Source organism: Protopterus annectens, chromosome 1.part1 (genome assembly GCF_019279795.1).
Source record: "Protopterus annectens isolate FY-2018-M chromosome 1.part1, PAN1.0, whole genome shotgun sequence".
Classification (NCBI taxonomy): domain Eukaryota; kingdom Metazoa; phylum Chordata; order Ceratodontiformes; family Protopteridae; genus Protopterus; species Protopterus annectens.
In genome coordinates, this window is record NC_056726.1 from 11443131 (window position 1) to 11455313 (window position 12183).

Genomic DNA, 12183 nt, shown 5'->3' on the forward strand with positions numbered 1-12183 from the left:
AAACAACCCAGCAATGCCCTTGGGGGAAGGTCCATCAGTCTCCCCAGATCCCTTACCCAGGATAGGACTGAATCTAGTGTTACGTGCAGTAAATGTCACTGTACAATTTTATAAGAATATGTCATGCTATAAAGAAAAAAGACCACTACTTTAAATACAAATGTTACCTCTTGGACACAAATCAGATTCCAGTCCTTCATCAGATATCAAGAACAGTGACATGGAACCTTGTCAGAAGTTTCCAATCTTTAGTAATGAACATATCTGTGTGCCGACAAATTGGAAGAGACCCATAGTGATAAACCCACTAACAAAAGAAAGGAAGCATGGACAGAGTCCTAGGTTTCCCTCTGTAATGTCAAAACAGAGAGTTAATCAGAATCAGGAGTTTCAGCATGAAAGGAGTGAGGTAAAAGTAAAGGAACTGTCAAAATCCTACAGCTGAAGAAAGTTACCAGTACAAATTGCCTTTTGTAGAGAAAGGAATACTTTTACTTATTTTAGATTTGCTAACATAGTCCAAAGACCCTTTCTATGTACAACCCGGGCCAATAAGATATACAACAAATAATGCGCAATCAAAACATGAAACAGTCAACATACGCAATAAAGTAACAGGCATACAACAAATATTAAGTAATATAGATAAAGTAGTGCACAGATCAAGTGTAGTAACATAAACAATTTTAAGTAATGTATGAATCAAAGGACGAGGAAAAAAGTAGAGAAGAAAGGTAATCTAAATATTACCATATTTACAAAATATGTACGTATGTATATACATACATACACGCTATATATATATATATATATATATATATATATATATATATATATATATATATACATACATATATATATATATATATATATATATATTGAGAGAGAGAGAGAAATATACTCATCCCTTCATAGATGAAGAGACTATATCCCCCTCCCTTTCACATCAATGTACTCACAAAAGTGTCTCTGGCAATTCTGCAGATAAGCAATGAGAAGTTTAAGTAGCACTGTTGGATGATGATGATACATTAAGCAGGGTCAGAGAAAATATAACCAGAAAAGAAGAGAAAACAGTTAAACAGATTGACCACATTCTGTACCCATACTGTTGAGCTGATGAATGATTTGCTGTACAAAGTAAGCAAAGCTAAGAAAATTGTACTCAATTGGTAGTTCCAAAACCTTTTAGAACACCTGGGATTAAACTGGCATATTTAGGAAGGATACCTAGCAATGGATAAAATCAAAGACAGAATTTTTTAGCCGGATTTTACTGGACTGAATAATGAAAGACATCAAGAGCTTTTGCCCAGAATACTGAAACCTTAAACTGAATCTACTACATTCCAATACAGAAGGTATAACAAACAAAATATAAAATATAGTCTTTGGTAACTGCATCATGAAACTTTTCCAACCATCCTTATATTGTTGTACAGTACAAGTCCTGATATTATCCTAAATACTGCAGCATGGGTGTGCAGTACATACGCATTCAAACTTTCAGCCCTAGAGATCACCATCTTAGATGTCAAAAACACCTAACCTAACAATGGACAATTCCATGCAAAAAATTAGTTTACCAATTCAGATTCCTTCCTTCTACACTTATGAAGTATGGTAGGAAGAAGGTTCTACAAAAAGGCTACAGTCAAACCACTACTTAACAAATTGGCTATACAAAAAGGCTACAGTCATAAATTATGTAACAAATCAGGAGGAAACTTAAGTTATGTACTTACAGTAATGATAGATTCGTGCCATCTTCTTTTCATCTGGTTCAACAAATGGAGTTGTCGGATTCAGCCAAATCTGACTGTGGCACCCTATACCAAAGCTTTGCATCTGATAGCTCAGACTCCTCCCCTACCTGAATTACCTCAGATCGAGTTTGCTGACTAACAAAAGATGTCACGCTATTTCTGTACAGCTACATCTGCATAAATATATATAGATAGACTAAATATATGCTCAAGGTAAAATATAATAACTACTACATAACAGAGGAGATGTAAGGGGTCAGGCAAGGTCCAAAGGAGGTCTGGCTGATCCCTAGAAGGGAACAATGACAATCTGTCAGGGAGAAGGAAGGCGGGGAGTTGAACCAGATAAAAAGAGGATAACACAGACCTATTGTTAATGGTAAGTATATAAAATTCATATCCGATGTTATCTTTTTTTCATCTGATTCAACATGTGGGACAGATTCCAAGCTACCCAAATAGGAACCTGAGTGATGTCAAGAAAAACATTCCTGAGTATGGCAGAGCAAAAAGATGTGCTAATTCTGGACTGCACATCTAACCTTTATTGAGATACAAAGGTATGAGTTGAGGACCAAGTTCCTGTGGTGCATACGTCACTGATAGCCACTAATTCTGCAAATGCTGTTGAGGTTGCCATTGCTCTGGTACAGCACACTTTAGGTTTTGACTGTAAAGACATACCTTGTGAAGCACATACAAATGAAATGCAATCTGTTAACCATCTTGAGAGAGTCACCTCAGACACTGATTGTCCCTGTTTTTTCTTAGAGAATGATAATAAAAGTTGAACCAATTTTCAGATAGTAGTACGACGGAAGTTGAACCTGAGATGTCTCTGCACATCTAACATGTGTAATGTAAGCTCTCCTTTATTGGTAAAATAGGAAGAAAACTGTCAAATCAATCTGTTGGTTCAAATTAGATTCAGAAGCTACTTTAGCAAAGGAAGGAAGGAAGGGTTTGTTCTCTACACTCTGTCTTTATAAATATAAGGAAGGCAGCCTTGTATGAGAGTGCCTGTAGTTCTGACTCCCATTTAGGAGACATTATGGCAACCAGAAAAAATAGTCTTCCTTGAAAGAAATTTCATCTCTGAGGATGCTGACTGTCCAAAAGTTTTTTGGGTTAAAGACTGAAGCAAGAAGGTGACATCCCATAGAGGGACTGGATCAGGAACTGGTTGTCTCAATAAAAAGGTTCCTCCAAGGAAGGCTTTGGATACTGAGGGAAGCAATGGAAGCATTGCTGAGCTCTATGTGGAAGTTTGAAATGGTTGCTAATTGTACTTTAATTGTGGAATAACTTGATCAGCCAAGAAAAGTTCTGAAAGAAATTCCAAAATTGTTGGAAGAGGTGCTGAAAAAGGGTCTAGTCCTTTAGAAGAGATATAGATGGAGAAATATTTCTATGTGCTATTTTTAGTTGAGTTTCTTTGAGAGGAAGATATGATGTGGACTACTGGAGAAGAAAGCCTGGCATTTCTGCAATTATTTGAAGTGGAAAATATATGCGGTTAGCTTTAGGATTATGAGGTCCGGTAGAGGTAGCCCGGATGGGTAGGTGAGGAGATCTGAGAATGGATCCAGAACCCATTGTGGGTGAACTAGATGAAGCCAAAGAAAGGGGAACTATACCTGCCAAGGACCAGAAGGGAAAAACAAGGATTATACTGGAGTTACACTCCACTGCTTTTTGAATGAACTTGGTGATAAGACAGATAGGTGGGAAAGGTGTACAGGAGACCTAGGGGCCAAGAATGGACAAGAGCATTTCTCGGTGACTGTCCCTGTGGAAGGATGAAGGAAAAGTAATTATGTGTTTGTAGTTTAGGTGCAAAACAAAAAGGTCACAGCAAGGTTCATCCCAACAAAAGAAAATCTCAATTGCCATTGTTCTGTTGAGAGTCCACTCATGAGGCAGTACTATAGTTCTGCTCAGTTTGTCCGCTAGGATTTTGGATGTCTCGGGTATATCTGTTGCTAGTAGAAAGTAGTTCAAAGATATTGCCCACAGGCAGATTATCATGGCTCTTTGGCAAAGAGGGCATGATCAGGTTCCACCTTGTCTGTTCATGATCCAAACCAATGACATGTCGTCTGAGTGTATTGTAATCATATCCTTCAGTAAATTGTCTTGAAATGTCTGCAACTTAAGGAGGACTGCTACTAACTCCAAGACACGGATGTGAAGTTTGGCCTCTATTATTGACCATGTTCCTCGGACTGTTCTCTCTTCACAATGCTCCCCCCCACACCAAGAAGGGAGGTGTCCATGGTCACTGTGACTCAGGGTATTGGAAGACAGAAAAGTCTGCTCTGAGTTACTGAACTTGATTAAATCCACCACAAGAGGTGGTGCTTGCAGACCTATGTGACTTTCACTCTGTAGTGAAGGGGGCGAAATTTTTGTGACCACGGTACTACTAGTATCCAACTACAGATCTCTCATGGGATATATAGCTAAAGGAACCATCACTATAGATGAAGCCATTAGACCTAGAAGATGTAATACTAGTCGAGCCTGAGTTCTGGGATGATTTATCACCTGCAGAGATTGATCTGACTCATGCTGAGGGAAGTTTTGCTATCTGATGTACATTGTCTATGTGGCAACCTATGAATTCTATGGATTGACAATGAGGTAGTTTGTGTTCGTTGACATTTATAAAAAATGCCCAAGTGAGTTGTCAGCTGTAAAAGGAATGATGTATTAGAAGGAGATCCCTGGAGGCAGCAGTTAGAAGCCAATCATCTAGACACGGGAATACCTGAATCCCTTATAGCCTCAGACAGGCTGTCACAACTGCCATTAATTGGTTAACACCCCCCCCCCGGGGGGGGGGGCTATGGTGAGACATAAAAGCAGCACTCTGAATTGATAATGACTAGCTCCCAATTGTACATAGAGGAATTTGTGGGATTGCTGCTGGATCTTGATATGATAGCAGGCATCGTGGAGAGCGATACAGCACATCCAACTGTCCTTCTTCAAAAGAGGTAGAATTGATACCAATTGGAATTTTGTCTGTTTTTATAAACTGATTAAGATTGCTAAGATCCAAAATTGGTCTTAGGTCTATGCCTTTTTTGGTAATAAAAAGAAACTCTGGATCCCAGTTGATCTTGGGGTACCAGCTGGATGATTTTTTGGATATCCAACAGTAAGTTAGCCACCAGGGAATTTGAGAGTTCTTCAACCAAATCCTTCTGGAAATGTGTCAGGTTCATAGGTAGGTACTAGGCTAATGGCCCTGGGGCCTATATAAGCCTAGCCAAAAAGGTTCCCTGGCTTTCACCACCCAAGAAAATTATTTTCCTGTGCCCCTGTCAAGCTGTGCCACAGAAATGATCCCCGGGGTGAATTTTCTATTTCCCATCCAGTAGTCAAGACTTTTATTAAAGAGGGCCAATGAGGAGCTTTGCTTGACATGAATGGGTAGTTTGTTCCAAAGTATGGGAAATCTTTGGGACAGGAATCTATCCCACCAGCATGTTCTGTTTACTGTGGTGACAAGGTTTAGGTCCCTGGAGCGTGTGTTTCAGAGAGATTGGGATTTCTGGGTTCTCATGGGTGAGCCATGTAGTTCATAGGTTCATTGCTGAATGATAGGCTAACTGCTCTGAAGGGACATTTTAAGCCTAGCCAATAAACCGAAGTTAGAATCAAACCCTGTACCTTCTGCTTTATAAGGTAAAGACCTTAACCATTATGCCAAATCCACCCACCCAAACTGTCTCCAGACTGACAGTTAAATAAACACATACACTCAAGTTGACTGCTATGAGATTAGAACCCCTCCCTATCTAGTTACACAAGCCAGAGTACAAGTACTTAATGCTAGTGTCATGGCACAAGTCTAATAAGTAATTATATACATTTATTATTGCCTCAAAGCACTGTCTGATTAAGTGACTTGCTCAAAGTCACACAGTTGGCAATGGAAGGTGGAAGGATCCAAACCCTGTACCCTTGAAACAGGAAACAGCTCATTAACAAATCCGAGCTTTAGTCCTTTAGTTCAGCGCATGAAGAGAAAAACTGGCTTAAGCATAAGTCTGTTTCTCCAGTCTGTCCAACACCCTAGACTCTCTGTTAGGGGGATGGACAGAGGAATTCTCTTCAGGCAGTTCCTTTTTTGCAGCTTCTGCTACCACCATGGTATCTACAGGGGAACCCTCAGCCCAGTGTTTTCTCTCTCTTTGGGGGCAACTAGAATTCGGTCTGGTTTCTTTGGAATGGGCTCTGCCATATCAGGCCCCTTCCAGGCATCCTGAGTAATGAATTTGACTAAGGCATTGGGAGGAGGGACCACTCAGGATGTTGAAGTGTCAGACCCAAAGGTTTTGAGAAACACCAACTCATCAGAAGGAGTTTCAGTGGACCATTCCCAATCAGTTTCATCAATTCTTGGATATCTCTGAAGGAGATGTCTTCGGGGGAAACCTTCTCCCTCGTCTAAATTGGTGTCTTCAGTGACAGACTCAGAAGAGGAGTCAATATGCATCCTCTTACAAGTCCTTTTCTGGGGAATGTACCTTGGGATTCCTGAGGGGGACACATCAGATTCAGATGTGGGACAAAAATGCAGAGTAGTCTCGAAGCCTAAGGGATCTGTCTGTCTCTGTCAATCAGAATGTGAGGAAGTACAATCCATCTTCAGAGGGAGTCTGAAAACATCCAAACTCTGAGCACGTACCAGTCATCTTGGCCCGGCCAAGGCCAGTTCCACAGCCTTGAAAACTGACTCAGTCAACGGAACCAAAGAAGAGCCACCTAAATCGGCAGAATCAGAAGCAACCTCGATTCCAAGGGCTGAGGAGGACATTGGAACTAAGCTGACCAGTGCTGAAGCCCAGAGTGGTAAGGACAGCTCCAAAAAGCTGAAGGCTCCAGGGCTACTGACTCCAAGGCTGGTACCATGGGAAGGCTGGATCTGACATACAATGGCTCCAAGAATAGAGATGGTGCAGGAAGCTGAATAATTGGGTTGAAAGGGGTTGATCCTGGTCCCTTTTTAGGGGACTGAGCTGGAAGAATTCCCAGCTGAATCTGAGTCTCCAAAAACTTCCTCATCATTTGGTTGACGTCGAATTCAGTGAGGTTCCCAGTAGGTCAACCTGATCTTGAGGACAAGGCTAGTGAAGCAGGTCTCAGAATTAATTTTTGTAGTATTGGTGAATGAAGCCTGGGGCTGATGGGCCCTGATGTAAAAGTAGTTTTCAGTGAGGGAGTCTGGTTTCTAAGAACAGTAGGATCTGACTGTCTCAAAACCTTAGGCATCAGACCCGCAGTAGCTGTAGGGTCAGGAGACACTTTCTTGGATTTATCCAAGCAATCCTTGGCTCTCTTTTCTTTAAATTTTTCTTTTGCTCTGTCTCTCTCCTTTTCTCTCTCTCTCTTTTTCTTTCAATCTTTTCCTTTCCTTGTCTCATTTTTTTCCCAGAGGAAGGGGAAGAAGTGGGTGCCTTTGGGTCTGAAGTCATAATGGACCCTGTCTGCAAGGGAAGAAGGCCATTTTAAAATAAGTTTCTTTTCTCCCCTGGAGGGCTCTGGTGCCAAATGCAGCACAAATGGAGTACAAGTCCTGCAAGTGGGAAGGCCCCAAGCAGTAGAGACACTGCAAGTGTGAGTTTTGAGGGGGTAATTTATGCCCACAAGAGGAATACTTTTTAAAACCTGTTAACATTAGAATCAAACATATTAATAAAAATGTATACAAATCTTAACTACAAGTTATCTAAGCACTAGCTTACTAAACTGACTACCCTAATGCTATACTTACAAACACACACACACACACACAAGAAAATATCTTAAATCACATTAATCTAATCCACTACCCTGAACTAATTATTAGTATGAAAATTCTAAAAGGGAGAAAAATGTTTTCACTAATCATAAAAGATGATGGATCTCTTGGTCCATGTCTCGTTTAGTCAGGTGGCAAACGAGATCTGTGTTTATTCAGCCAGGAGAGGGGAATTGTGGGTAAGGGAGGAGTCAGAGTTCTCAGATCCAAAGCTTTGGTATAAGGTGCCGAGGTCAAATCCGGTAACCCAACATGTTGAATCAGATGAAAAAAGACAACATTGGATTGTGTCATTCTATCAACAGCACTTTTGTTGAATACCATTTCAGTGAAAATTTTAACTGAATCCACTTTCAGTAGTACAGGAGTATCCCATTTTTTCCACTGTTGTGAAACCTCTAAGTAGGTATATTTAAGTTCAGGGAGTATGGGAGTATCCCCCACATGAGTTGTGCTGGAGTGAAAGCCAAAAAGTGGTTTTGAGGATTCCTGAAAGTGATTTTGGCAATATATTTTAACTGAAACAGGATTCAGCACAAGTGCTGTCAATCTTTTGACATAAATACCAAATCAGGTCATTTCTCACAACAATTCACATTCTCTACTTGTACAGCAATCAATTAGAAGTATATTCTCTGGTTGTTGTGCTCATATATAATTTAAAGATGAGTTATATTTTAAAAGAGATCATGTTTAAAAATGACACTATCATAACCCTGCTATGCTGTAGCAACATATAAAAACCCAATACTATATGAAAACAAAAAAATCTTAATAAAGTTAACCTTACTGATATTGAACCAATCACATCCGTAGGTAGACTCTTGTCCTTTTTCAGGTCAGTTCTGGGTTCCCAGATCACTGAATCACAAAAACTTCCAGATTCCACCAGTAAGAAAGTATCTCCGAGTAAACAGTCATTTTCTCGTGGAAGAAGTTTTCGACCAGCAAAAGGATCAGGGTGACAACACCATTCTCCAACCACATCATTCCAGCCTCCACTTGGTAATGGAAGAACCCTGATGAATTCCCTGTCAAACAAAATCATTGCTTATAAAAAAACAGTTTGTTATGGCTGTTAAAATAATAAGCACAATGTAAAACTGTAACTACTAAATCTGAGGAAAAAAGGATTCTACAAATAGATATATATATATATATATCTATAACAATTAGTTTTAGCTACTTACTACTATGGTGGCATTCATAAGCAACTTGCAAGTGAGTAACTCAGGTGTAATGCTGATACACACTGAAGGATTTAGAGACAGGGTACATAACACAGTGTCCTACCCAAGGCAGTACCACAGCTCTTCGCAGCCCATGCATGCAGAGGATACAGAATGCTAAGTGTAAGGGGTAAAATGGAATATAGAGGCATCTACGTGAGCCAAAGACACAGAAATACACATACAAAACGTGTTGCACAATGGTATAAAGTCAGACACAAATATTCAAAAAAATGGTACATCCTTGTTACAAAGAATACATTACAAATGGATAGGGTAGGGTGCAAAAAAACGTAGACAGCTTTTAAAAAGACAGAAAACATGAATACACACCACATACAATGGAAGGCTACAACAAAATGGCATGTTATCCAGAATCAGTTTCTCTGCCTTGTGTCCATTAGGTGCAAGGAGAGGCTGTGGTTCCAGTGCAGCCTTAAAATGGATAAGGTAGGTAATCGGAGAATGAACCAATGAATGCTGATGGAGTTACTATTAAGGCTACAATCAGATCCAAACAGATATTGAAAGAAGAGGGAGAAGAAGAGGCAGGAGAAACCAAAGTTACAAGCCCAGAATCAGTTAAAATATCACAGCAAGCAGCAAAATCCTGGGCAGATGCATACTATTTCAAGCGGTTCTGTCATAGATGTTGTGATATTCCTCAAATCTACTCTCTCATCCCCACCCCCAGCTGACCATCCTCTGCAAGGTTGCTGTTCTTGTATCCCAAGGTCCTGGAACTACATCCTTAGGTGGCAATGCCTTGTGGCTGAATGAGAAAGCAGCTTACTGTCAGTATTGCCCTCCAGCTGAGGCCATCAGGACATCACAGCATGGTAGGAAGGGGAAGTCCAACCACAGAGCATGGACAGCACCTGCAGTATCATACAAGCTGTTCTGCAGGCCAAAACTTTTCATAAGGCTTTAACCTTGATGTGCTGATGTTACACTGAGGCTGGGAGGGCAATAAGGCATAGCTTATGGCACCATGCCTGCCCTGTGCTTTACAGAAGCTATGCCACCTCAACTATCCTACTCACTCAGCTCAAACATTCCAAACCACAACGTCTACCATAGCTATCCACCTATGTAAGAACGGCCCCTTCCCCCAGGACAGGCATGCCCATATTCCAATTCCAGCTCATCCAGGGATTTAATAAGTTTCATCCCATTAAACCACCAGAAGTGGAACCTCCTATCAAAACTATGTCCCTCTTAACATTACTGCTATCCTCTATTCCCACAACTAGCCCTTGGTCTCCACCAGTAGAAGATCCTGGAGCAAGGGAGCCCTAACTATTCTGCTGATAGAAGACAGCTGTCCTTTGGATATTTGATCTCCCATCCGTGGTCAAGTCTGCTGCCTCTTGCTGTAATCATTGTAAGAATATCCCAGTAGGTATTACATACTTAGCTTCATTATTGTTTTTGCTCATATACTTCAAGCTGTGCATACCCCCTTATGTGCCTCACACCTGCAGCAGCTGGTCTGCCAGTATCCTTGTAAGTGCACACTTGTCTGTCATGATTTGTTACCAGATTCTAAGTTTACAGCTTCTGGTTATTACTTATATTTTCTTTTTGATCTCCATGGCTTATCTACAGCCTTAACAGGAACTCACTCAATATAGACATACCTGAGTTACAGTCATGTCAATGGTCGTCCTTTATGCCTGTGTAACCACAAAGACCACATTGACGTGATCCCTGAGGTGAATTTCCTATCTCCTATCCAATTGTCAAGGTTCCTTTTGAAGAGGGCCAAGGAGGCGCTCTGCTTGACACGTACAGGCAGTCTGTTCCAGAGTCTGGGGTGTCTCTGGGTCAGGAACCTATCCCTTCAGCATGTTTTGTTCATTGCGATAACAAGGTTTAGATCCCTGGAGCGTGCGGCTCTGAGGAATCGGGATTTCTTTAAGTGGATCACAGCTCTAAAATTATAGCAAGTGTCCATAGCTTTTTAGCTGATATTGTACACCTCTGGCTACAAGGACCTGTACAATAAAGTCCCTGCAAGTATGCAAGGGAACAACCCTCCCACATCCCCTTTCTTTATACACACACAAACCCCATAGTCACACCACAGCGAGGAAAGGAAAAATTATTTAATATAGTACAAAGCAGTCATGCCCAAACAACCATCCTGCATAAACTGCCTTCTAACCATGACCCCCTCATATTTGTGAATCACCACCACCAGGGTAGTTGAATCTATGTCTTCTTCCATAAACTCCGACTCCAATTTAAATTTCTATTTAAAGCCACATGTAACTGCTTTACAAATAATAGCATCTGTAACAAAGTACCCTCTGTTGTACAGATAATCCAGCATGCAGCCCTCATACAAACCACTGACATATTCTTACGTATACCAACTAACTCTTCCTCTCCAATCATTCTTCTTCCCTACTACCTACTTACCACACTAAACTTAAAGGCAGTCCATGAGGACCAGCATTCTACCCCTGGTTTAAAAAGGAAACTAAAAAATTAAAATGATAAGACCTATGAGGAAATGAACATCTGGCCAGTTTTGTGTTCAGACAGGTAGAACCTGATGAAATGAACATCAAGTACTTTTAGAAGAGCCTAAGAAATATTAAAAGTCTTTATAGAGATCTGCATGCAGAATACATTTTACACACACACTATCATGTTATCTAGTTTTAAGATACTCACCTGTATTAGTCATGAAAACACAGTTTTCTGGTTTTTACCAGTCAAACTCTCAACACATAAAAGCTCCAGTAAAAAATAAATGATCTACATGTTTTTGTGCAAAAAAGCATGGTGTTTACAGTACAAATGTATTTTTATTTATTTATATTTGGGGTTGTCTGAACATAGTGAGTTCTGCTGCTGAAAATGAAAACATTCAAATGAGTTTATTAAATGACGATGTTAGTAAAGTGATAAATAGGGGACAATGATGGTGATAAATTTGTGATGTTGTTGACAGTATGTGTACTTTTCATATCCTTTTATGATGTTGTTTTGTTAGGAAATGGTGGTGGTGGACTGTCACCGCTTAACAGAATATTCAGGTAGTTTATCTGGTGCTGCCTGTTGTAGAGATGCACTTTTTACTTAGTGCAATGAACATTGTAAATTTAGTTTGGGCATCATTTTTGTGATTTGGCAAAAAGTACAGTTGTGTACACTTACCATAAATGTAGATGCTCGAGTGTATTCACTGTTGCAGTCATCACTCTTGGGTTACCTGCCTGCAGGTAGCCCTCAGTCGGCCCAAATACCTGAGACTGAGTATTTCTGCGTCGAATGCTGTCGCTCCAAGTCTGATGTCAGGTCGTCAGGGGTATAAAAACAGGCAGCCAACACCATTACATCAGTTTTTCATGCTCCAAATATCAGG

The 12183-nt window shown here is 40.4% G+C and overlaps 1 protein-coding gene across 1 annotated transcript in view; it reads right to left on the reverse strand.

Annotated features, from left to right (window-relative positions):
- The window catches only part of UBE3D (ubiquitin protein ligase E3D), a 1088056-nt gene that overhangs the window by 856761 nt on the left and 219112 nt on the right, over positions 1 to 12183 (reverse strand). The window contains exon 4 of the mRNA XM_044073342.1: positions 8369 to 8609. Coding sequence (XP_043929277.1) covers positions 8369 to 8609 — 241 coding nt within the window. The remainder of the gene's footprint in view (positions 1 to 8368; positions 8610 to 12183) is intronic.